Source organism: Electrophorus electricus, chromosome 12 (assembly GCF_041902795.1).
Source record: "Electrophorus electricus isolate QZ-2024a chromosome 12, ASM4190279v1, whole genome shotgun sequence".
Taxonomy (NCBI): Eukaryota; Metazoa; Chordata; class Actinopteri; order Gymnotiformes; family Gymnotidae; genus Electrophorus; species Electrophorus electricus.
The window spans coordinates 11769778-11791433 of NC_137508.1; the positions used below are offsets into that span (position 1 = coordinate 11769778).

The window sequence follows — 21656 nt, forward strand, 5'->3', positions numbered from 1 at the left end:
GTTCTTGACCAATGAAATAAAAGTAAAAGGACAAGCCCCGCCCCACACGTAGTTAGTGCGAACCGTTGGCCAGCAACGATGGATAGGACGTCATCTGTCTGTAACATGCAGCTAGCTAAAACGTCACTTTAGCTTCCAGATTTCGTTAGATTTGGCCTTTATGACCGACACTCCACAGAGGTGGTAGGGGGTGGTCAAATATGTATGAAAAACCTCACAATCAAAGCCGTAATCTGTTTAAGGTGCAGTTAGAATTTACCGTGTGAAATCAGCCGCATTAGCCAGCCTGGTAGCTAGCTAGCTAACCAGCTAGCTAACTAAGAGCTAGCACTGCTGCGCTAGCATAGCCGACTGTGTCCACCATAAACAGCCGAATAATTAGATGGTTAGCGAGTGGGTTTGCGGTAAGAAAATCAAGTCGTCATCTGCCTGGTACGTGGCGTCTTGTGGAGGGATAATTGCACCCTGAGAAATGTAAGTCAATTTGCAGTGTTCCAGCAAAAAACAGCTAGCATTAGCTAGCTAGCTACTGAGTTAGCTGTGTTTTGTAACACCTGACACTAGCTATCTGAGACTAACTAGCTAGCTAGCGTCCTAGATTAGCTAGCTAGCTGTCTGTTACCTAATGCATAGAAATTCGCTACATGCTCTAACGTTGGCTAGGTAGCTAGCTGTATATATAATGAAATCAAATCCAAATAGTAATAGCTAGAAAACGCCAAGTTCTTAACGTTAGCTACATGTCAGTTCGTTTTATGCCTTTTAAAACTGGGCTTACCAGCTTGTTTATCATAGAGATAACACTCGCAAACGACAGTCGTGATGAAGCCAGCAAGTGATGGCTGGATATTTAAGCGCTGCACTACTAATCAGCGGTGTAAAAGCCTATATAAATTGTGGGTGAACTTGGCTAAACCTAAATCTTATAAGATATATGGTTCAAGGGTCACGGTGTATAAGTTAAAAATCATTGCATTGCAGTTCATGTCCAGTACAAGTTAAGATAGCTAGCTAGCTAGGCTACCATTTTACAGTAATGACCATTTTGTTACCTTAGCTGTCAAAATTGGCTAGAAATTGTTGCATGTGTTTCGTTACCATGAATGTGAATAGCACGGTATGTCGTTAATCTCAGTATATACCAAGTTTAATGAAACCTTATATTAGAAATTGTATGCTAACTAGCAGGTATTTTTAATGAATGAGTGACATGTCCATTCATTATATAATTAATGTGAAAATGTAAAACTCAAAGTAAAAGGCTTTGTCTAATACAAAAAAGACAGGCAGCTTCTGAGGTAGCTGGGGGTAGGGTGCATGAGGTGGACACTTTAATATGAGCATCCTCTGAAAAGTAAACCTGGCAGTTTCAGATTTCTTTCTGGTATTTTCAAGGTTTTTCAGTTTCTTCATGATGTTCTGCCTATAAACACTATTTAGTGATGTACCTTTGGGTCTTGCTCAAGGTCTTTTAAGGTTCTGAAAAAGTAATGTCTCATTAAATGTACTAGACACTGATTAATGTAAGAGAGTCTTTGCAGACAGCTCCCTTACCATTAATATCCCTCTGATACAAGCACTCGTAAGACAGTGAAGGTGAGCAAATCATTTTACAGCATAATCTGTACAGGTGACCCACAACCTCAATCTAGCACACATTGTTACCTGGCATTTGTGGATAATGGCCTTCTAGTCTGATGTGTCAAAAAAAAAAAAGCAATCAACATGTTTTAATTTAGGCTTGCTATTACAGTGTAGCATGATCTGGCTTGGCTTGGCTTGGACTCTGATATACTCATGCCTTTCTTTAACATGCACCCATCACAGCATGATGATTTTGCTTAACCTCTTCTTTGGTCTTGGCCTCATTCACTATCTTGCTCCCAACTGGCACAGTTGCTCTGTTAGAGTTGAAGTTAGCTCTCAGAATAAACAAAGATAAGTTTGAGGAGTGTTGGATCACTGATATGAATACTTTCTGTGCATGGTTCTTTTGGCCCAAACTTATTAGTTGTTCGTATAATGATAACATTGAGTACAACTCCACTACAGATGTTAAAACAGAATAGGCACAGAGTGTAGCTAAATATACAGTCGAGAGTCCTGGGTGTTAGTATTCAGATGATTTTATTCTTTGCCCTCAAAATACATTCCATCTGTGATGGCTGCCAGTTGAGGTTGTTCCAGATTTGTCTATGGGAGAAAGAGTGGACTTAGTTATTCTTAGGAAAACTGCAGGGTTATTGCCGTGGGCAAAAGCTTGCATTATTGAATGCAGACAGCGAGCTCTATAGAGAACAGTTTTCAAATGCACTGTTTGAAATGTGCAGTTTGGGAATATTAGTGTAGTATAAGATTTAAATGCATTGGAAGTGTTGTATTCGTTGCAGTGAACTGCAGTTTGTCTGTGGGTGGTGTCCTTTTGAAATAGGATGTACTTAAAACAACTGAAAAAAACTGTTGGCATTTGAATGGGTTTTGAATTTTGGGGAAATAGTTGTAGACATGGCAGTTAGATGATAGTGACCTGAACTGTGTCAAAATTCAAGCTTACACCCATGACCAATAACTTTGCATCATGTACATGTCAGTGTTCTGGCATGAGTTTGCTGATTGAGAGAGGTTATGCTCTGTGAAATTCGTTGTTTAGCACTGTGTAGGCTCAAGTCTGTTGGATGTCATCAGAACTGTTGAACATAATGATATAAGCTTTAGACCATTATACATAATTCAAATGGCTCATGTGTAAAGGATGCCAAATATTTGAAAGTTTGAAATGTAAGCTGTATATCACTAACACTTTGACGTACTAAACCTATTCTCAATGCTGAAATTAATGAAGACTGTTTGCTGCTAAAGTTAATCATTTCATTCAATTGTAATAATTTCTTGTCATGCTTGTTCACTTAGTTTCTGTGTTTAAACAGTAAACAGTTGCTAATGGTGTAATTATTTGAGCTGTGCGTTTGGTATAGAAGTGAGATTTGCATCTCCATAGTAGCAGGTAAACTGGTTTATGCAGCTTATAGGCCAGTTTTTGTTTACGACACAGTAGGCTGTCAATGTTCATGTAATTAAATCAAGATTTGGTTTGGAGTTGTCTTTATAGCTTCTTAGTGGGTTTACATGGAACTGTAGTTTCCTAAAGATGAAAAGGTCATGGCATTGTTTCCTGGTGCCTCGATGTGCAAAAAGCCTCCGCTCAGATGATAATCAAACACTGCATGGATCTACTGAGTGGATTACAAAATTGAGTTAGCTTGTTAACTACAGTACCTGGAAAGCTTCTGAACCTTGTGATGCTTGTGCATTCTCTATCTTTCTCTGATTAATGAAGGGCAGAGAGCATTTGAAGCATCTCATGACCACTGCCCTGGAGCTGTGTACCAGATGTTACCCTTTGTAATGCAAATGAAGAGCTGGTGTGGAACCCCTGCATTCTGGGAAGCTTTTGTGATACTTTCGACACTTGGTAATCAGGATGTTGACTGATGCATAGACGACTTTGCGGAGCTGTGCTGACTCATCAGCGCTGTTTCCATGACTTAAGCAGAAAACCGCTTAGGTTAAGCTTGGACCCACATTTAGAACAACAATAAACAGTCCCAGGTTTATGGTCGATGTTTGTCTGGAAGACATAGCAGCCTCATTTGCAGTAATTGGATCCAGCGCAAATAGAATGGGTATCCTCTGCATATTCCTTTGCAAGGAATTATTAATGGGTAAGAGCTCATGCCCCTTGTCATCCCGGAGTGTACCCTCTTGGTCTAATGTCTGCAGAGGCTTGGCCTTCTCCTCTGCAGGCCCGCCTACTGACCATCTGATGCATTTCTCACCGTTTCCATTTTCTTATCTAAGGATTTCTAGGAACATCCCACTCTGGCTAGACTGTGTGTCTGCTTTTGATGTATGTCACATCAAAGCCTCCTGTCACTTTGGCTGGTTTAGGAATAGCTTCAAATTAGAAGGGTGCCCAGCAGCGAATTTCTTTAGTTTCGTTTTGTTTTTTGAGCTCCAGTTTTAACGGCCAGTCATACTTTGAAGGTGGTCCTTTTAAAAACCAAAAACAAAACAAGAAAAGCTGTTTCAGGTATGTGCCATAGACAAAGTCTGACCCTGTGCAGCTAATAAAAGTGGGTGTATGACTCTCTGTCCCACAACTTCATCTCTCAACAGACCTGAACTATGGGATGGGTGAAAAGTGTCTCGTTCCACTGCAGTTTCACTGGCTCCAACTGGCCAGCTGAACGCTGCAAAGAAACTAGTAACCTGGCAACACTAGTTTAGTTTGTTTATATTTAGTGGGAGATCGTGTCAGATTACAGTCTTCAACATTAAGGGGTTGCTTGCATGGCCAGACGAGCGGAATTTATTATGGAAGTTTATTTTTGATGTTGCTTAGTGAGATCGGACAATTAAAAAAAACCAAAACTTAAATATCTGTAGTCTTTTACAAATAGGCCTGATGATATGAATAAAAGCCTAGTTTGAGGTCTCAGTTTTGAAGCAAAGCAGTCAAATTTTACTCATCCACTATGAATACAATTTGAATGTAAAAAATATAGGCCAAATTTTTCAAAATTATTTTAAAAAAACAGCAATGTAAAATTAGAAACCAAAAGAGAAGTTAGTTTACCATTGGATGCTCAAGAAATATTAGATATTTTACTTTTGCCTTATTTTTGGTAAAACAAACACATGAGAATGATATACATCAGGTTTATAAAATTTCTTTCACTTGTATTTGTTGTCTGTTGGAATTTTTGTCACCCCCTGGTGTCTTTTTTTCCTTCTGTCTTCAAACTCTGAGTGAAATCTTTCCCTGACAGAAAAAGGTTTTAAAAGAGAACTGTGATATTTAATTTGTCAAAGAATCTTTTGGCTTCTCTATCTTTTACATGCAGCATAGCACTAATATTTTTGTCCTAGACTGTTTCTTCTGGAAGTGACTTGTCACAAGCCACTGCCACAGCAATAGTATCTGGAAATGCCTAAAATATTGGGGAAAAAAAGCAAAGCTCTAACCTGTGCAGACTGATGGAGGATCACAGTTATGGCTGGGCATTGTCAGTAACTTAATGATAAAATATGTATCGCGATAGGAACATTGCGATACGATACAATATTTTGCATAACAGTCTGTGTTGCAAACAAATTTTAAGATAAATTTGATCAGAAATACTGTTATTGTTATTTCATGTTCACAATAATATATTAATGAATAAAAAGACTAATAACAAAATGGGGAGAATAAATTAACAATATAGAGAAAACAAATTAAAGTTAAATTTTTTTTTTTTCCTGTATACAGTCAATAGCTTCTAACCTCGCACTAAAAGGATTTAATTCTCAAAATTAGAGAGCTCTAATAATATTTAAACACTTAAAATTACAACTTGAAAATGTCAGTTTTAAATTTTGAAGAGGTTTACTGCACCTGCTTTTCCTTGGTTTTTCCTAGACAAATGGGTTGATTTATCCTAAAGCTACCTTCTTTCTTTTTTTTGAGTTACCACCTACTGGACATTTTAAGTACTGCACTTAAGCTTGAATGCATCCTTTTCACACTGGTTAAAGAATATAAACATTTATACATATTGATACAGTTGTGACAGTATTGATTACTGTATCGTAAGAGTGTATTCATGTATTCATACAGCCCATTGCTGTATCCATATTTTGTACATAGCCATGGTACTTAAGCTAGGATTCTGTTTTTTAATGGATTGGTTAAGTGGGGGATATTGGCACATCTGGTGTAGTAGACTTTTGTTGCAGTGATTGAATCATGATGGAGATTACTTTAACAAAGGCCACTCATGCACACTGTCTGCATATAATGTTATTAAACATTTAATAATATTTTTAAACAATTAAACATGTAAAAGTATGTTTCAGGCAGTACAGAATACATAACCAGAACTGAATATTAAGATCAGACGTTATGGCAGTTTTTTAAAAATACAATTTTCAAAAAACTTTTTTTTTAAAGATTACATTTCTAATAAACTGCAGTTATTTCTGAGTGTTTTGGGGTTTTTTTTTGTCAGTCAGTTTGTGGATGATGACTAGAAAATTCTGGTAACTGTGCAGTGCCAGAAAACACTTAGGCTTGACATATTTACACAGAGCAACTTCTGCAACTCTTAGCCACCATACAATCAAATGCAAGCAAGCACATGTCAGCGAGCGTTCAGAGGCGAACTTGTTGGGCTGTCAAGCACCGAAAGCACATCACTGTCAGTTAATGACATCTGGGAACAAGTGAGCCAATTCTTAAACAGATCAGATAGCATTACGAATGTGCACGCTGAAAGGAAATTGTCAGAAAGGATCAGATCAGTTTTTGATCACACAGCGAGTTATGCTAACCCTGCCAAAGGTGCAAAGTGTGTGCAGACAGTTGCTTCATTCTCATCCTTTGCTTCATTCTTGGGGGTGGGGTGGAGTTTAGTTAATTAATTATCTTAATTGCCTTGCTTTGCTGACTTTGGCTGGAGAGGCCTGGGAAATGCTTTTTAAAGTGGGTGAATTTTGGTTCACCTCCTCTCTCAGTGCTCTTTCCATTTCGGAGAAGGAAGGGACTGGTCGCAGCAAAGATGCACTGAAGTGCCCTGCTGAAGCTCTCTGTTGCCATAGAAACCACTCTTAGCTGCCACTCCAGGCATGGTAGGCATGGAAACGGAACATATGACAGTGGACCAGTGGTTACATCATTGCAGTGCCATACATCTTGGGACTGTGTAGGCCTGCTCCGTGTGCACATCAGTGAAATGTAGTGATCTGGTTAGAACAGCTCATCACCTGGACGTGTCTGCTGAATGCTGGCCTGCGCAAGGTCAGGTAAGCACATTCTGAAAGCTAGAAGATGACTCACAGTGTTCCAGAGCTAAGCTGGTAATGATAAGGCTATTTATAGGATTTCTGGGGTAGGTTTGTTGACTGGAGTGTTCTCAGATTTGTGGATGCATTCTGGTAGTCTTTTGGAAGCTGTTCAGGATGTTGGCAGGCAAACATGGAGAAAACTGCTTGGTAGTAATGTCAACTGACCTTAGAGCTGTCCGTGCTACTCTGTCCCTCGTGATCGCAATGCTTGATCATCTCGGTTTGATCGCTGTCTTTACTGTGATGCCATTTTCTTGACTGCTGAACTGTGTGTGTGTGTGTATAAAATGGTTAAAAGTCTGTTGTCTGGAAAATGGGGATAATGGGGTAAGTGGTGTATAAATTTGTGTTTTTCCTGCTTTATGGGTGCCATTATTGAAATGGCTTTCAAAGGTCTGTTCCACTTCCTGTCCTGACTATATACATTTCATTTCTGTTTGTCTTTTGCTTTAATAAAAAAAAGGCCTCCACCCAAATTCATAACCAATCAGTTATTATTGTCTGGTCTTTTTAGCGTACTGTGATGCTAATCACAGCGAATGATCAAAGTGTGCTGAATCTGGAGTCAGGCTACAGGTGTCCAGTACACAACCCCGTGTTTTAATGCCAGACATTATAATGCATTTCAGCCAATGATGTCTGCCTTGTGTGGAAGGTTTTTTGAAAACCAAGCCTACAATCTGTACCCTTTTTCTTCTGTGCCTTTGAGGTATAAAGGTGTTTCAACTAGGCCTGTTGCAAAGCTCCAGAGGTTTGAGTTAGGAGGAAATGCTGTTTCCCTTCCATGAAAGGTGAGAGTTTGAAAATCGAGTATATGGCTGGAGGCCTCGCAGAGTGGAATGGGGGGTAGTGTGCAATCCTAGCTGGGGTTATTTATAGTTCAAGGGGCGTGAGGCGCAGAAACTCAGACATGCTGCCTTGTGACATCATCACATGCCAAATAGATGGCCTGCAGTCTGCTGAGCTGTAGAAGGGATAAAACCCTGCTGTGATTTGTCCAGTGTGCGACACCAAGGGTTTGGTAGCCTTTATGATCAGGCTTGACTTGTTCTGTTCTTTGAAGATTAACCTCTAGCTTACTTAAAAAAAAAAAAAAGAAAAAAAAAAAGATTCACTCTGCTGGTGCTTAATGTTGAGAAATTGTTTATTTCCTTAGACTACTACAGGCTGAGGCAGCGGTTTTGAACAGAGGCCACCTTGCTAATTTACATGTTGCATTTAGTGAACTACATTAGTTTTTTTTTGATGACATTCAAAAAGCTTTCTTGGGGATGAAATGGGTTTTGACTGAGCATTTGCAGGTAAATTGTTTTACCACAATTTCATTGGCTGAAAACATTCACATAATCACATTGGCATCTAAATTACATTACTTGAACTGGCCCTTGAGCTTCACTTTGTTGATAAAGGTATGGGGAGAAGCAACTTTAATTTGTTCCTGTATTACAAATGTGGCAGGATATCATGCTCCAGAAATGTACCTGTTGGTGGTGATACTTTGATAGAGTACTACATTAGAAGAAGCCTTCTAAAAAATAAAATTTCTCTCTTAATATCTATCAAAACTGAAAGTGCCCATAAACCATGAAACCGTCATAGGCAGGAGTTTAACCTTTTTAAATCTGTTAATGGAATCCAAAGTTGGGTCACTGAAGAACTTTCTATTGCCAGATAACCTATATAAAAAATGTGTTGTGTTTTTTTTTATTTTTGGTACATTGTATACACCAGGCAGTCCTATTACAGTTCAAGAGCCACAATGTGGTCTTTTCTGCTCAACCACAGTAGGTGTACCCTAGACCATTCTGTGGGCTTTTTGGGATTGGGATATGTTAACTGTGAGTGCATAATGTGTATAATGTTTCAATGTCTAATTTTTAATGTAATGCAAAAGCAGAAAACTATTACTTGAGCCATTCATCCATGCAGATTTCCCGTTCTGCTTCATCTCAGCTTTTCAATTTTGGCTGCTTTCAGTAGCAAGCACAACGTTGAACCTGTCTCATTAAATAATTTACTACAGATCTGCTGTCTACCTGATTGAGATTGTGAATGGACACTGGAATGGTATATGACCTCATGTGAGCTGTTGAGAATGTTTACTGACTATTTGTCAGATATGAATTATTTATTACATATGGCCATCAATGTTTTAATCTCAGATATGTATAATGTATAATGTTCTTGTTGAGACAGGTTGGTGAAGACCGCTCTGGGGCTGTATGATGTTTGTGCACCTGGATTTAACCAGAATAGCTTCAGATTTACAGGAAAATACAGTTTCTAGTTATTCTTGGCTTTGAGAATGATGAACATATAATGTATCAAATTAACAACACACAACTAGCACCATATTATGCGTAGTCATATCAGAAATATATATTTGTCTTCTAATGCACCTTCAAGTAAAGCCATTTCAACTTGGCCCAATACCTGTCCAGTTGATGGTCTTGTTGTAGTACTTTGTGTAACATGGGGACACATCACCGCAGTAAACCTCTTCCTTTAATGTTCCTTCATCCTGGAAAATGTTTTAGCAGGAGTCTTGGATCATTCATACATCCAGAATCTTGATATCTCTGACGCCCTTAGGTTTGCGCTTACAGGCTTCTATTTTCAGATCACATGTCTTGAGTAGGTTTTCAGTAGAGACAGATGGCCATGGGAAATGTATTATTTTTCTGATTGGTCAGTAGTGATTTTTGGTTTCTGTGGGGTTTGGAGTCACTTTGATACCAGAAGCTCCATTTTCCAGGCAGCAGCCAGGCCTTTTGCATTAGTGCTTGGTGGGGTTTGTGGTGCCGTTGATCTTCATGAAGGCAGCATCATTTTGCTTTTCTGAATCTTGAATTTAAACTGAATTCAGTTCAGACAAGTGTCTTGTCATAGTGGTCTAAATAATAATTAGGAGTGATGGTACCACATCTTAATGACATGAGTTTTAATATCTTAAGGAATCAGTTATTTTTGTCAATAATTAGGTACTATGATCATGTTCTATCATGTACAAAGTAATTTCATCTGCAGGTGTTTAACGCTTGCTTATTAATACACATTTATGAGGAGTAAGAAAATGGATCCTAACTGTAGGTTAGAATACATTTCCTATTGCAGAAAATGAAAATGCATTGCAGTGGTAGGAAGTCCACACAGTATATTTAGCAGGGAATATATAAATTTACAACAGGGTTGGGATTGCACAGGAAAACCTAGCCTACGCATTTCTCATTTTGGCATTTTATGTCATTTACAGTTTTACAGTTCCCCCCCCCCCCCCCAAATCATGCAGCCCCACACTCGTTCTATTCACCAGTGGGAGCTTGTCCTTGTCAATCAAGCAGTTGCACACTCATTCTGTTCACCACTTGGAGCCTGTTAACAATAAGGACTGTGGAGTGAGTGAGCTGCTGGAATGAAACTGTTGATGTAGAGGTCACTGTGCTGGGGCCAAAACATGGCTAACCTACTACCCTTCTTGGGTGTGAAGCCCTTTGGTGTTGGGCTGTGAGAGGGATTGAGCCATTTATGGTGGTCAGCCACTGTACACCACTAGATAAGTTCGAGGTAAAATTTTGATGAATAGCTTGTTCAGGATCATGTAATTTGCTGCAGTCCATGCACTATCCAACTGGAAAAGAGAAATTATACATCACCAGTGTGATGGTCCCAGTACTTTTCTGTGGACATCAAACTTGAACGAGCAGCAAGAAGCACTTAATAGTTCATTCTGAACTCAGCCACAATATATGATCACAAACAAACAAATATCTACAACTTCCAGTGTTGGCAAAAGACAATTGGGCTAATTCTGTTTTTCTTTTTTCTACAGTCAGTTGGAGGGTTTAAGAGACCCTCCTGTGGTCTTGTAAATGCTTTGTGACTCCAGCTCGGTTCTGCTCAGGGAATGTGTGATGGAATGCCTGGCTTTTTTAAACACACCAGTGTCCACACCCTACCTCCTGTGACCCGGCAGCAAAGCAGGACAGCACCCTCAGCTCTGATGCATGCCTTTATTCCTCTGACATGCGTTTCAGCCAGAAGCAGAAGGATGTCTCCTATGGGGCTTTAAAAGATAGCAGAGTGTGTCATCTTGCTAAGGGAGAAGTTTTATGTTTGCAGTAGGCTTACCAATTGCACTCTCAGTTCAGAATAGACAGGAGACATGTTGCATAGAATGGCAGTTGCCAAGCGTCAGGCCTATTACAAGTCCTGCAGAACTGATGGGTTGAGGCAGCAAGAGCTTCCCTCGACTTGGCAGTTAGTCTGCTGCCAGACTCGCTGGGCTTCCTTCCACGAAGCTCCAGAAGAGAAGGATCATAAGTTAAAGGGCTCAGCAAGGAATTCAGTCTATAAGGTAGTGAATTGTTGAAAGAAATCCGTTCCCTTCTTGTGAGCATTAACTGTTGTAGCAGGGCCTTTGTCTGCTCTAGGCTTGTCATGATACCAGAATTGTGACTTCGATACCGATAACCATGTGTAGTATCTCACTTCTCGATACCAAAATGATACCTTGACATAAAAAACCCACAAAAATATATAGTCTTTCCATTGTCTGTGTTTATTGGATTGAACACAGAAAAATCTAATTGCAAAGTCTGACTTTTAAAATAAATCTTTCTAAATAAAGCAAGTAAAATTATTATATAATAAACAAAATATTTCAAACGTTCTGTAATTACTTTAGGGATTTTCTTTGACTGTTTAAGGTTCCTAGCTAGGAAAACCAGTGTGTCTGCGGTCTCATATCAGTCTCGTTCTCCTTGGACTGCTCTGTTTAGTCTGTTTTTAAAAAATTGAGTAAGAACAACATTTATTATTTGAGGTTAAACTGTACACCCAGTGCTCCATTTTAAACACCAATATTTTACTGTTTGAAATTAGCATACATGAAATATAACAGTTAAGTAGGCTTTGCGATGGAAACACGACCGCATGAGCATCATGAGCTCACATTGCAAGGTGACTAATTAATTAACTCCTCAAAACCTGTTCAGTTCTCAACAGAACATTTCAGTAGTCACTTAAAACTACTGCATGGCCTTAATCTTTGCTAACCTGTCGTCTTTTCAGCAATTTGTAGATTTGTAGCAATTTGTAGCTCTCTGTATATAGTTAGGATACTTCTTAGCCCAATGCTTTGCCAAGTTGCTGCTGTTGCCTGTTTTGCAGTGGAGAAGGTTGACACCTTTTACATACTGGTTTTGTTGTATCCATTGGCTGTCTTCCTCAGTAATATAGGCAAAGTATGCCCACACTTTTGACTCCTTGAGCTCGTTTTCCCCACAAGTTGTGGACGCAGGAGAATATTTCAGTTTTTAGCATAGCCGTGCTACCTACCTCAGCTGACTAGGTAACTGCCTTCCATACAGGCTACGCTGCCTTCTCACTGCTCGAGCCAGCTGGATTGCGTGTGTCCGCCCATCCGAGTCAGATTAGCATTGGCAGTTTGATTTGCATATCCAGGATACTGATTCAGTTCCTCATGCTATATTCAGTACTAAAAACATCGAATGGTACAGAGTTGAATTGTTTGCTACATTGTAGTATTTAAAAAGCACTGAACTTTCGATGCCTCGTGCAACGCTAGTCTTTACTCATAAGCGAATCTTTTGTTCTGTTTAGCTTTTTGCTTGAGCAGTGCAGTTCTTGTAGTTCTTGACACCTTTTTAATAGCTAAAGTGGCTCTGCAGAGGCAGTGGGATTACCAGAATTACAGCGTGTTGATTTTCAGAAGGTACACCCACTCCTTGGGTTCAGCGCCAAGAAGCCCATCGTGTTTATTCCTCTTGGAGCTTTTTGGTTTGGCGTTAATGGAATACCGTCTGTTGGAAGCAAGCCTAACCTTTCTATATTCATGTCCGTTGCAATATCAGTCCCGGTGTGGGAGTTTCTGGGCCATATGTACAACTCAATTTTACTTTGTGGCTCTCAGTATGATTCCTAAAATTGAGGTTACACAAGTGATATAGTAAAATGAATAACATTATACAAGTAGCCATGCAGTGGCATGTTGGTGTTAAGATAACATATTAAACATTACATATTGCACGTTACATGTGTCTTCTGAAATATAGGAGCACAGGAACACAAGTAGTGCATTATCCTAAAAAGGACGAAATTTGTAGAATGAACGCTATAGTAATCTACAGTAATCTACAGTGTTATTTCCCTAATCCACTAGTACTTGTTAACAAGGGTGACTGTAGAAAATACGAGCTTGTATTTTTGTACATATAATTTATTGCATAAATATTCATATTTTTCCTAAGAGAGCTTTGATTATGCCTGATTTATTTATTAATCAAACAAAACCATTCCTTAAAATAGTTAATTGAAAAAACTAGGGAATAGATGAAGTTAACTGTGTTTATCAGGTTGATCAAATTATGAGGTAAACTGTCTGGTCACTCATCTCTAATTAGAATACAAAGCTGTATGATGCTACTTTGGCATTAGAGAAAGTGTACTGGCCTCTTATAGGAAATCTTGTGTGAACCTTTGCCCTCTTAGACTGGTGGTGCCATGATGCGATGACTCACCTCTTATGCTGAGAACTGGCTGTGACTAACTAGGTGAAAATGGGGGGGTGGGGGGGGTTGGGTTGGGGTGAAGCTTAGAGCCTTGTTACTTGGTCCAGAGAAGCCTGGCACCTTGATACTGGTTCAGCATAGCACCCTCTTTCCTCCTCGTACCCGCCTGTGCCAACATGGCCGCTTGACCCAATGCTCCGCGTTTCTGTGCCCCAGACGGTGACCTGAGCCATGGGGGCGTTCCTGGATAAGCCCAAGACGGAGAAGCAGAACGCGCACGGCGAGGGCAACAGCCTGCGCTACGGCCTGAGCAGCATGCAGGGCTGGAGGGTGGAGATGGAGGACGCCCACACGGCTGCCATCGGCCTGCCGCACGGCCTGGATGACTGGTCCTTCTTCGCTGTTTACGATGGGCATGCCGGCTCGCGCGTGGCCAATTACTGCGCCAAACACCTTCTGGAGCACATCGTGGCGGCAGGGTCGGCCGAAGAGCTGCGGAGGGCGGGCGCGCCCTCACCCGATGCGCCTGCTGTGGAGGCGGTGAAAGGTGGCATCCGCGCGGGATTCCTGCGCATCGACGAGCACATGCGCAGCTTCACGGACCTGCGCAACGGCATGGACCGCAGCGGCTCCACGGCCGTGGCCGTGCTGCTCTCGCCTGCTCACGCCTACTTCATCAACTGCGGCGATTCGCGCGCGCTGCTGTGCCGCGACGGCCACGTGCGCTTTTCCACACTCGACCACAAGCCCTGCAACCCACGTGAGAAGGAGCGCATTCAGAACGCCGGCGGCTCCGTCATGATCCAGCGCGTCAACGGCTCGTTGGCCGTCTCGCGTGCCCTCGGTGACTACGACTACAAGTGCGTGGAGGGCAAGGGCCCCACAGAGCAGCTGGTGTCTCCCGAGCCCGAGGTGTTTGAGATCATGCGCGCTGAGGCCGAAGACGAGTTTGTGGTGCTGGCGTGCGATGGCATCTGGGACGTGATGAGCAACGAAGAGCTGTGTGCCTTCGTCCGCGCAAGGCTGGAGGTGTCGGATGACTTGGAGAAGGTGTGCAACGAGGTGGTGGACACGTGTCTACACAAGGTAAGAGGCCTTTCTTCCTGCTTCCTGCGTTACCATAGTTAATTCAACACCTTGGGCGGGGGGGGGGGGGGTCTTTTGTTGTGCGGTCCTGTGAACTGTCCTGTAGGGTTGTTTTGGTCAGGCTTTTTTCCTGATTCAGAATGAAATTTCCCTTTCTCTCTCTCTCTCTGCAGGGAAGTCGAGATAACATGAGTGTTGTGTTAGTCTGTTTGCCAAATGCGCCCAAAGTGTCAGAGGAGGCGGTGAAGAGAGACGCAGAGCTGGACAAATTCCTTGAGTCACGTGTGGAAGGTGTGAAAGAGTTTCCGTCTACCTGTACACTCCAGAAACCAATCGAACAGTAACAAAAAAAAGCCCTTGCGCCAAACCCGCACACCCTGAAAATCAACTGCATGATAATAGGCACTTTTAAAAATGTTTTGTGCAAATGGACAGAAGATGGGCTCCCTTCTTACAGTGCTTGCAATACATATTTGTAATCCTTGCCATAAGAAGTATGAATATTCCTTTTGTAATTCAGACACCAAAAAGCAAAAATATTTCAAAAGATCATGTAGGACTTTAAACTGCCAGTACATATCATCAGATCTTAAAGGAACAGTGGAGTCAGAAATGCTAATGCTGTTAACAGTGAATGAATGAAGGTTTATGTAAAGATTTATGCTTTATGCAAATCTGGTTAATTTGTGGTGACTAACTTCCATTCATTATTATCTACATTAGAAAGCGATCCTGTTGCATAATCTCACTAATGAAGACTTTTGCCGCCCCACTGTAATGTTGCCTGGACTGTGTTTCCTGAAAGATGCCTTTCTGGCATAGTAGCCCAAACAGCCCAGGCTGTCTGCTGTTTGGTTGGACACGCACTCTGTCCTGAGGTCAGCCAGCCACTTGGCCTACAACAGTGCTGTCGTTACTGTGAGCACTCTGACATGCTACATACTTTCCAGGCGGTTCTTGGCCAGATCATGTGTAGGTTGTGCCATTTTAGCTTCCGTTATTCTTCACATTGTCTTATTGGTTTTCTTGATGATTAGTCTTAGTAGTTGAATAGTAGGAACACTGTATTAAAAGTGTTTCTTACCGATTCATCTTGGATTTAGACATGAACTAAGAAAGGAAATGAATCTAGGGAAAGACTGCTTAGAATTGACTCCAGTGACTATAGGTTGTCTGTAATGGCTCTTAAAGCTAATCTGTAATGTGCCTCTCACTTGTCTCTTGCTCTCTCTCCTTTTCCTCCTCTTCTTCTCCTTCAACCTGTCTCACCTTTCCCCCTCCCCCTCTTGTTTTCCCTTTCCTTGCACTGTTTTTCATTTCTTCCTCTTATCCTCTGGCTTGCCCCCCCCCCCCCTTTTTTTTGGATGCTGTACATAATTTGGCGAGAGGCTGCGAGTTGTGCAGTTTTGCGAGTTATGTAAGCTCAGGGGCCCGGAGCGTTGGGCCGCAGTTGCCGTAACGTTGTGGTGATGTTTGGCTGGGCACTGAGAGGGCCTTAGGGAGTCATCAGCACTGCTACTCCGGCGAGGAATGTGCTGGCTGAACATCGAACTGGAATTGGGCCCAGAGTACTCCAACTGGGCTGCAGGCTTTCCAGTCCCCCTGCCTCTCTCTTTCTCTCGTTCTTTCTCTCTCTCTTTTTCTCTCTGTCTCCCCCCCCCCCCCCATTTCTTTCTGTCCACCCCCCTTCTTCCCTGGATTTGGTGTCATTCACAAAGTTTCTACAGGGAGTGTTTTTAATTCGGCATCACGTCACATACGAAGTGCTCGGTGTCTCTTTTTTCTCACTGGCTAACTCTCCTTTTGAAGCGCTCTGCTTTTCAGTGTTCCAGTGACCAGAGCCGTCACGTGGTCTCAGGGTAGTATGAGTGCAGTGCCTCTGGTTGTATTTTAAAGCTTTAACTTTCCATGCATTCCCTCAGAGCTCATAGAGAAAGCAGGGGAGGAGGGCATTCCTGACCTGGTACATGTCATGAGGAACCTCGCCACAGAGAATATCCCCAACCTCCCACCAGGGGGCGGCCTTGCCAGCAAGTGAGTGAGAGACACGCACACCCATGTGCACTAACAGCATACACTAACAAACGCTGGAAATACAAAAAGAGAATGTCTGAGAGTTCATCCCCTATGCTGTGGTGTTCTGCCCTAGTTGCCTGTTTAGATCATATTATATATGAAGACTTGGTGTTCCAACTGTTCAAACTGTAATGGCCGGAAGATACTTTGCTCAGGGAGTATTAAAAAAAAAAAGAAAAAAAGGAATTGTCTACAGGAGAGAATACATTATCTTCTGCCAAGTTGGCATAAAAAGTAAAAGTTCTGTTCAACTTATACAACGACGAGGATGAGAGTCTGACAAGAGGCCAGATAGTTAGCCTCGAAGTGTCATGTGTTTGGGCCACTCCATGTCTCACGTGTGTGTGTGTGTGTGTGTGTGTGTGTGTGTTTTTGCATGTGTGTTCTCTTGCCACAGGCACAGTGTAATCGAGGCCGTGTATAACCGGCTCAACCCTCAAAGAGATGATGACGGGGTGAGTCTCTCCACACCTACACCCCCACACACGTCTTCACATCTCACCATGAGACCTTGGGAGCAGGACACCACCTGCTCCCATACAAGGCCAAAAGCCCCGCTGCAGGTGCACTGAGGTCATGGCACCAGGGCCGCAGCAACAGGGCACAAAGGCTGAGATCACTGCGCTGAAACGCTTGGGCCTGCCATGCAGTGACTCCTGTAGTGATCCACACTAATACATGGCAGGGCTGTGTGTCCGCACTAGCTGTGGGTTTAAGCCGTTTCTCCAAAACCATGTCTCATGATGATGGTCACTTAGAGTTTGTGGTTACGACCAGGTGCCCTGTTTGCTGCATGCTGGGAAACCTCAGGATTATTTTTACCCTCAGAGTAGTGGATCCAAATGTCTCATAATTAGAATGATTGATAGATTTCTGTGTTTGTGTTGGAATAATGCTACACTTGGTTTGGACATCCAAGAGATGGGATGAGTGTTTGTTAGTATGTGTGTGTGAGAGAATGTGCCTGTGTTGGTAGTCTGGGCTCTTGGGAGCTCCGTGTGTCTGATGGTTTTTCCTCGCCTTGCTCTGGGTTGTGTGATGGGACGGTAGTTTAGGTCTCTGAGTGTGGATCAGAGTGTACCGTGCTTCTACTTGATGTGCCATGCGCTTGTCCCCTCCCCTCCCTGTATGTGGTCATTGCTACATCCATGAAAACAAAGGAATGGGAGCCTATATTCAGTTGATTCACTTAGTAAACAATCACACGTCTGTACAAATAGGAGTATTTTAGGAAAGGATGCGGTTTTGACCCCCACAGTAACACATTTTTTGTTTACCTACTGCATCCATTATTTCTACTTATAAATAATAATAAAACTCTATTTATATAGCACTTTAAGAAACAGTTTACAAAGTGTTTACAGAAAATAAAAGATTAACAAAATATAAATAAAATAAAGGTGCAAGTGAGAAGAACAAATGGGCTCTCAGTCATTAAAAGGCAATAATAATCCAGTGTGCACTCGTGGAGAAAAATATTTTAATCATTGGGACAACCAACATTATCAAACATTTAAGCAGCCTATAGTGTGTACTGAACTTTGACGATGCCACAGTTGACTCCCAATATCAAGTATAACCCCACTGACAGATGAAAAACACAGTATAAAGGTATAGCAAATGAAAGAGAGTGCATAATTAAAAGTAAAAGACTTTCAAATTGGGACCTGCTCCAAGGAAATAAAAGAGAATTAAAAGTCAAGCACAGGGAGAGAGAGAAGCACGGCCAATAAAAAAGTCATTACAAGCCTGACTGAGTGAAATGGTTTGGGGCCATGGCAGCAGAATGCCCTTTAGAATGGTTCTTTTCAGGTCCATCCTGAGTGACACAGGTAGCCAGCGCAACTCTTTAAGCGCTGGAGTAATATGCTCTCTGATCAGGAGCGGTGGAGGGAGTTCTGGTCACTCACTGGCCAGCGGATGCTGTGCATTCGTCGCAGCTTCTGTGGGGCAACCTGCTCATTCCAGCTACAGTCCCCTTAACGACGCTGTGCTGTGCCTCTGTGACGTGTTCTCATATAGCACATTGTTCCACCAGCCAGAAAAGCATGGCTGGTTTCTGGCCTGAACTTGCACTCGGTTCACTCAACTTTTACTGCAATGTGGGGCTTCATGTTCAATTATGCAGTACACATCACGATTGAATGTTTACAGACGCACTCTTGTAGACATGCATAAGAGACGCATAACTAGGGCTCGCTGTAGAGTGGCATGACCACGTTGGTGAACACCCAAACTAGTCATTTTCTAATTTTGTGTTCACTTTTTGATTAATGCAGCCCTCCTGTTTCATTTGGTAAGTTTTAACACCCAACACTGCTTGCTGTAGAAGGAATGGCCATTTAGACCTTCATCTTTAGGATGCTTGTTTTCAATTTGTTGTAAATTTGTATGGTTGCCATTACGTGATCTCAGTAAAGGTCAGCGTGCGCTCCTCAGGTGTCTTGAACAGTCTACCAAACAGTTTAAAGACTCTTCAGATGTCTCCTGACTAAAAAGGGAAAGCGGACAGTTCGTGAAGTGGTATGGAATCAGGGGGAGGTGGTGTGTTTGTATTAAAGCAGAGAGTGGCAGGCTGATGGTATAATTCAGACAGCAGCTGTGAGGTGTGTGTGAGTTATGCTGAACTCTTTACTTTCTCAGTTTCTAGTTGTCCCACAGGCTAGCTCGGTTTAAATCACTTCACAAATGTTCCACTGTTTTGTGCTTTGTTGGGTGGTGATTTTTTTTGGTCCCAAAATGCATCTTTAACACTGTATAAAAACCACATGTACAAAAACTATGCTTCTTTTGAGAAGTTGTTTGAATGAAGGATATCTTGTGAGAGCTTAAAGTTTAAATTGATTAAAAGTGGTTTTAGTAAAGCTAATTATCTCGTGTTCTGTTTTCATCTTCTTTCATTCTCTTCTGTGCTACCTCTCTGTTTCCTCACTTTGTAGAATGGTGCAGACCTGGAGGATCCCTGGTAGCTTCTCAACCCCAGGGCCTCTCCCCTTAAAGGATAAAGGATCCCTTTGATTGGAAGAAACCCTTCATAGTTTTGTTTTCATTTTTTTTCTATGAAACCGAGAGATTAATCCATACTGTAATGATTTGAAGTACAATGGATATCGCAGTCCCCTTAAAAGGATTGCAAACACTTCTTTGGGGGGGGGGGGGGGAATAGAACATGAGGGAAAGAGAAGAACTTAAGCCGTAGACAACCCATCATGAATCAAAGTACACATCAAACAATAAAGACTGAGAGGTTTTTTTTTTGTGCTCTTTCCCCCACCTTGTGTTTGTTGATGTTCTAGTTCAGACTGGTGTTTGTGGCGACATGCGCGGCCATAAGCACTGTGGTGCCTTTTTCTACTTGGCTACAGATGGGCGACTTGGGCTTGTGGGGGTTCTCCTGCCCTCAGCCCAGATTGCGACAGCGGCTGGCCCACATGAGACCACTGCTACCCCTGGACTTTGGGGGTATGGACCATCACTGGCTTTAATCAGGATTTCCTTGACTGACGTTTGCATGTGGAACACGTTTGGAGGAATTGCTACTTTATTACATAACCTGTGTTGTGGAAAGGTTTGGAGCTTGACAGCTTTTTGCACCTTTAGCGCGCCCCACCCCCCACCCCCACCCCCCCATATGCTCTGATAGACGTTTGAAAAGACTGCATCAATATTGCTTTATCCTGCAGTTTATCACTCATTTGGTTGTTATAAGCTTTTAATCCTGCTGTTTCAGAGAATATAGAATATATAGATATATATAGATATATATATATATAAATTCATATATATATTTTTTTTCCTCCTTGAATATAGTGTCATTTATGGGTTACAGGCTGCGAAGCAATAGATGTGAAAAGGGTCCGTATGCTTTGAGTTGTTCTGTGTCAAATCAGTGAGGCTCAATATTACTCCTCCCCAAATCCTCGGAGTCAGTATTATTTGAGCATGTTTCTAATGTTAAAATGCTGCAGAAACATAAGATATTTTATATATTTTGGTGTCCTTTAACTCTCAGTAATTTTATAACAGGGGTTTAGTGTTTCAGGACTCCTCATTTCATATAATCATCTGCAAACATATTGGATTTTCATGTTGTATATGCAGATTGTTAAGTTCTCATCTAGATATATATTTTTGATTTTAGGTTGCCAAGTCTGTCAGTTGTCATTAAACAGTGTTGCCCTCACCTGTTTAAAACAAAATAGCCATCTCAGATTCTCTGATAAAACCATTAACGATATGGTGTGGGTGTTTGTTTGTGTGTGTGGGGGGTGGGTGGGTGGGGGGGTGTAAGTAAGTAATCTGTTCAAGATTTGGGGTAAGGGCAGTTACATACTTGGTTTAATGTTGAAACTTTGGGATATCAGAAGAAAGTTGTTTAGAAATGTTCTTAAAAATTTTGGAATTTGTGCAAATGTAATTTTTTTGAGAGTTAAAAGATACCTAGTAACACAAAATTACTGTAATTGTTGATATCAAAACCACCTTTCTTTAAGTGATTTGACGCAGAATGACCAGTGTGTAAGTGGGAGTGTGTGGCTGGTAAATTACTTTGGAAGAGTGAGATTGTGCAAGTTATGTGCTTGTGTTAACTAGCTGCCTAAGAATTATGGGTGTTGTAGGCTGTAATGGATCCCTGGTGCCCAGTGAAGCCACACTACGTATCTTCTTCACTTTTCTCTGTATCATATTTTTGCCTTCCTTTTTCCAAACACAGTTCTAATTTCACAGTGCAAAACAGAACTACAACATCCCCCCCCTTTAGAGCATATTGTAAAATGGTGTGGGTTTTTGTCTCTTTTCGTTAGCAGATAATGGAAAATATGAGCTTTATGATGAGTTCATGAATTAATTTCAGACTGCATACAAGTGTGATTCTGGTTTTGCTCAAATGCATTTTCAGGAGTCATGGATGACTACAGAAACTTGCTGAACACGAGCACTGAAAGGTGAAATCAAGCAGAACAATAAAGATCAAGTGAAAGTGGGTTTTCTCATCTTGTATTCCAGTGAAAAGATCTTATGTAAGAATCCAATTAGAAAGTCCCTTTTGCCATTTAGATGCCGTTTTCTCCGTTTTAT

At 41.6% G+C, this 21656-nt stretch overlaps 1 protein-coding gene across 2 annotated transcripts; it reads left to right on the forward strand.

Moving 5' to 3' along the window:
* Positions 1-57: 57 nt before the first annotated feature.
* ppm1ba (protein phosphatase, Mg2+/Mn2+ dependent, 1Ba) lies at positions 58-21561 on the forward strand. Of its 2 annotated transcripts, none has more exons than XM_027011568.3 (6): positions 58-474; positions 13632-14501; positions 14675-14792; positions 16424-16535; positions 16975-17032; positions 19517-21561. In XM_027011568.3, exons 2-6 carry the CDS (start codon positions 13647-13649, stop codon positions 19544-19546), a joined length of 1173 nt encoding a protein of 390 aa, XP_026867369.2. In that variant the 5' UTR covers positions 58-474; positions 13632-13646; the 3' UTR covers positions 19547-21561. The 2 variants fall into 2 exon arrangements, with proteins under 2 accessions (XP_026867369.2, XP_081581100.1); XM_081724974.1 differs by lacking the exon at positions 58-474 and adding an exon at positions 11120-11239.
* Positions 21562-21656: the final 95 nt, after the last annotated feature.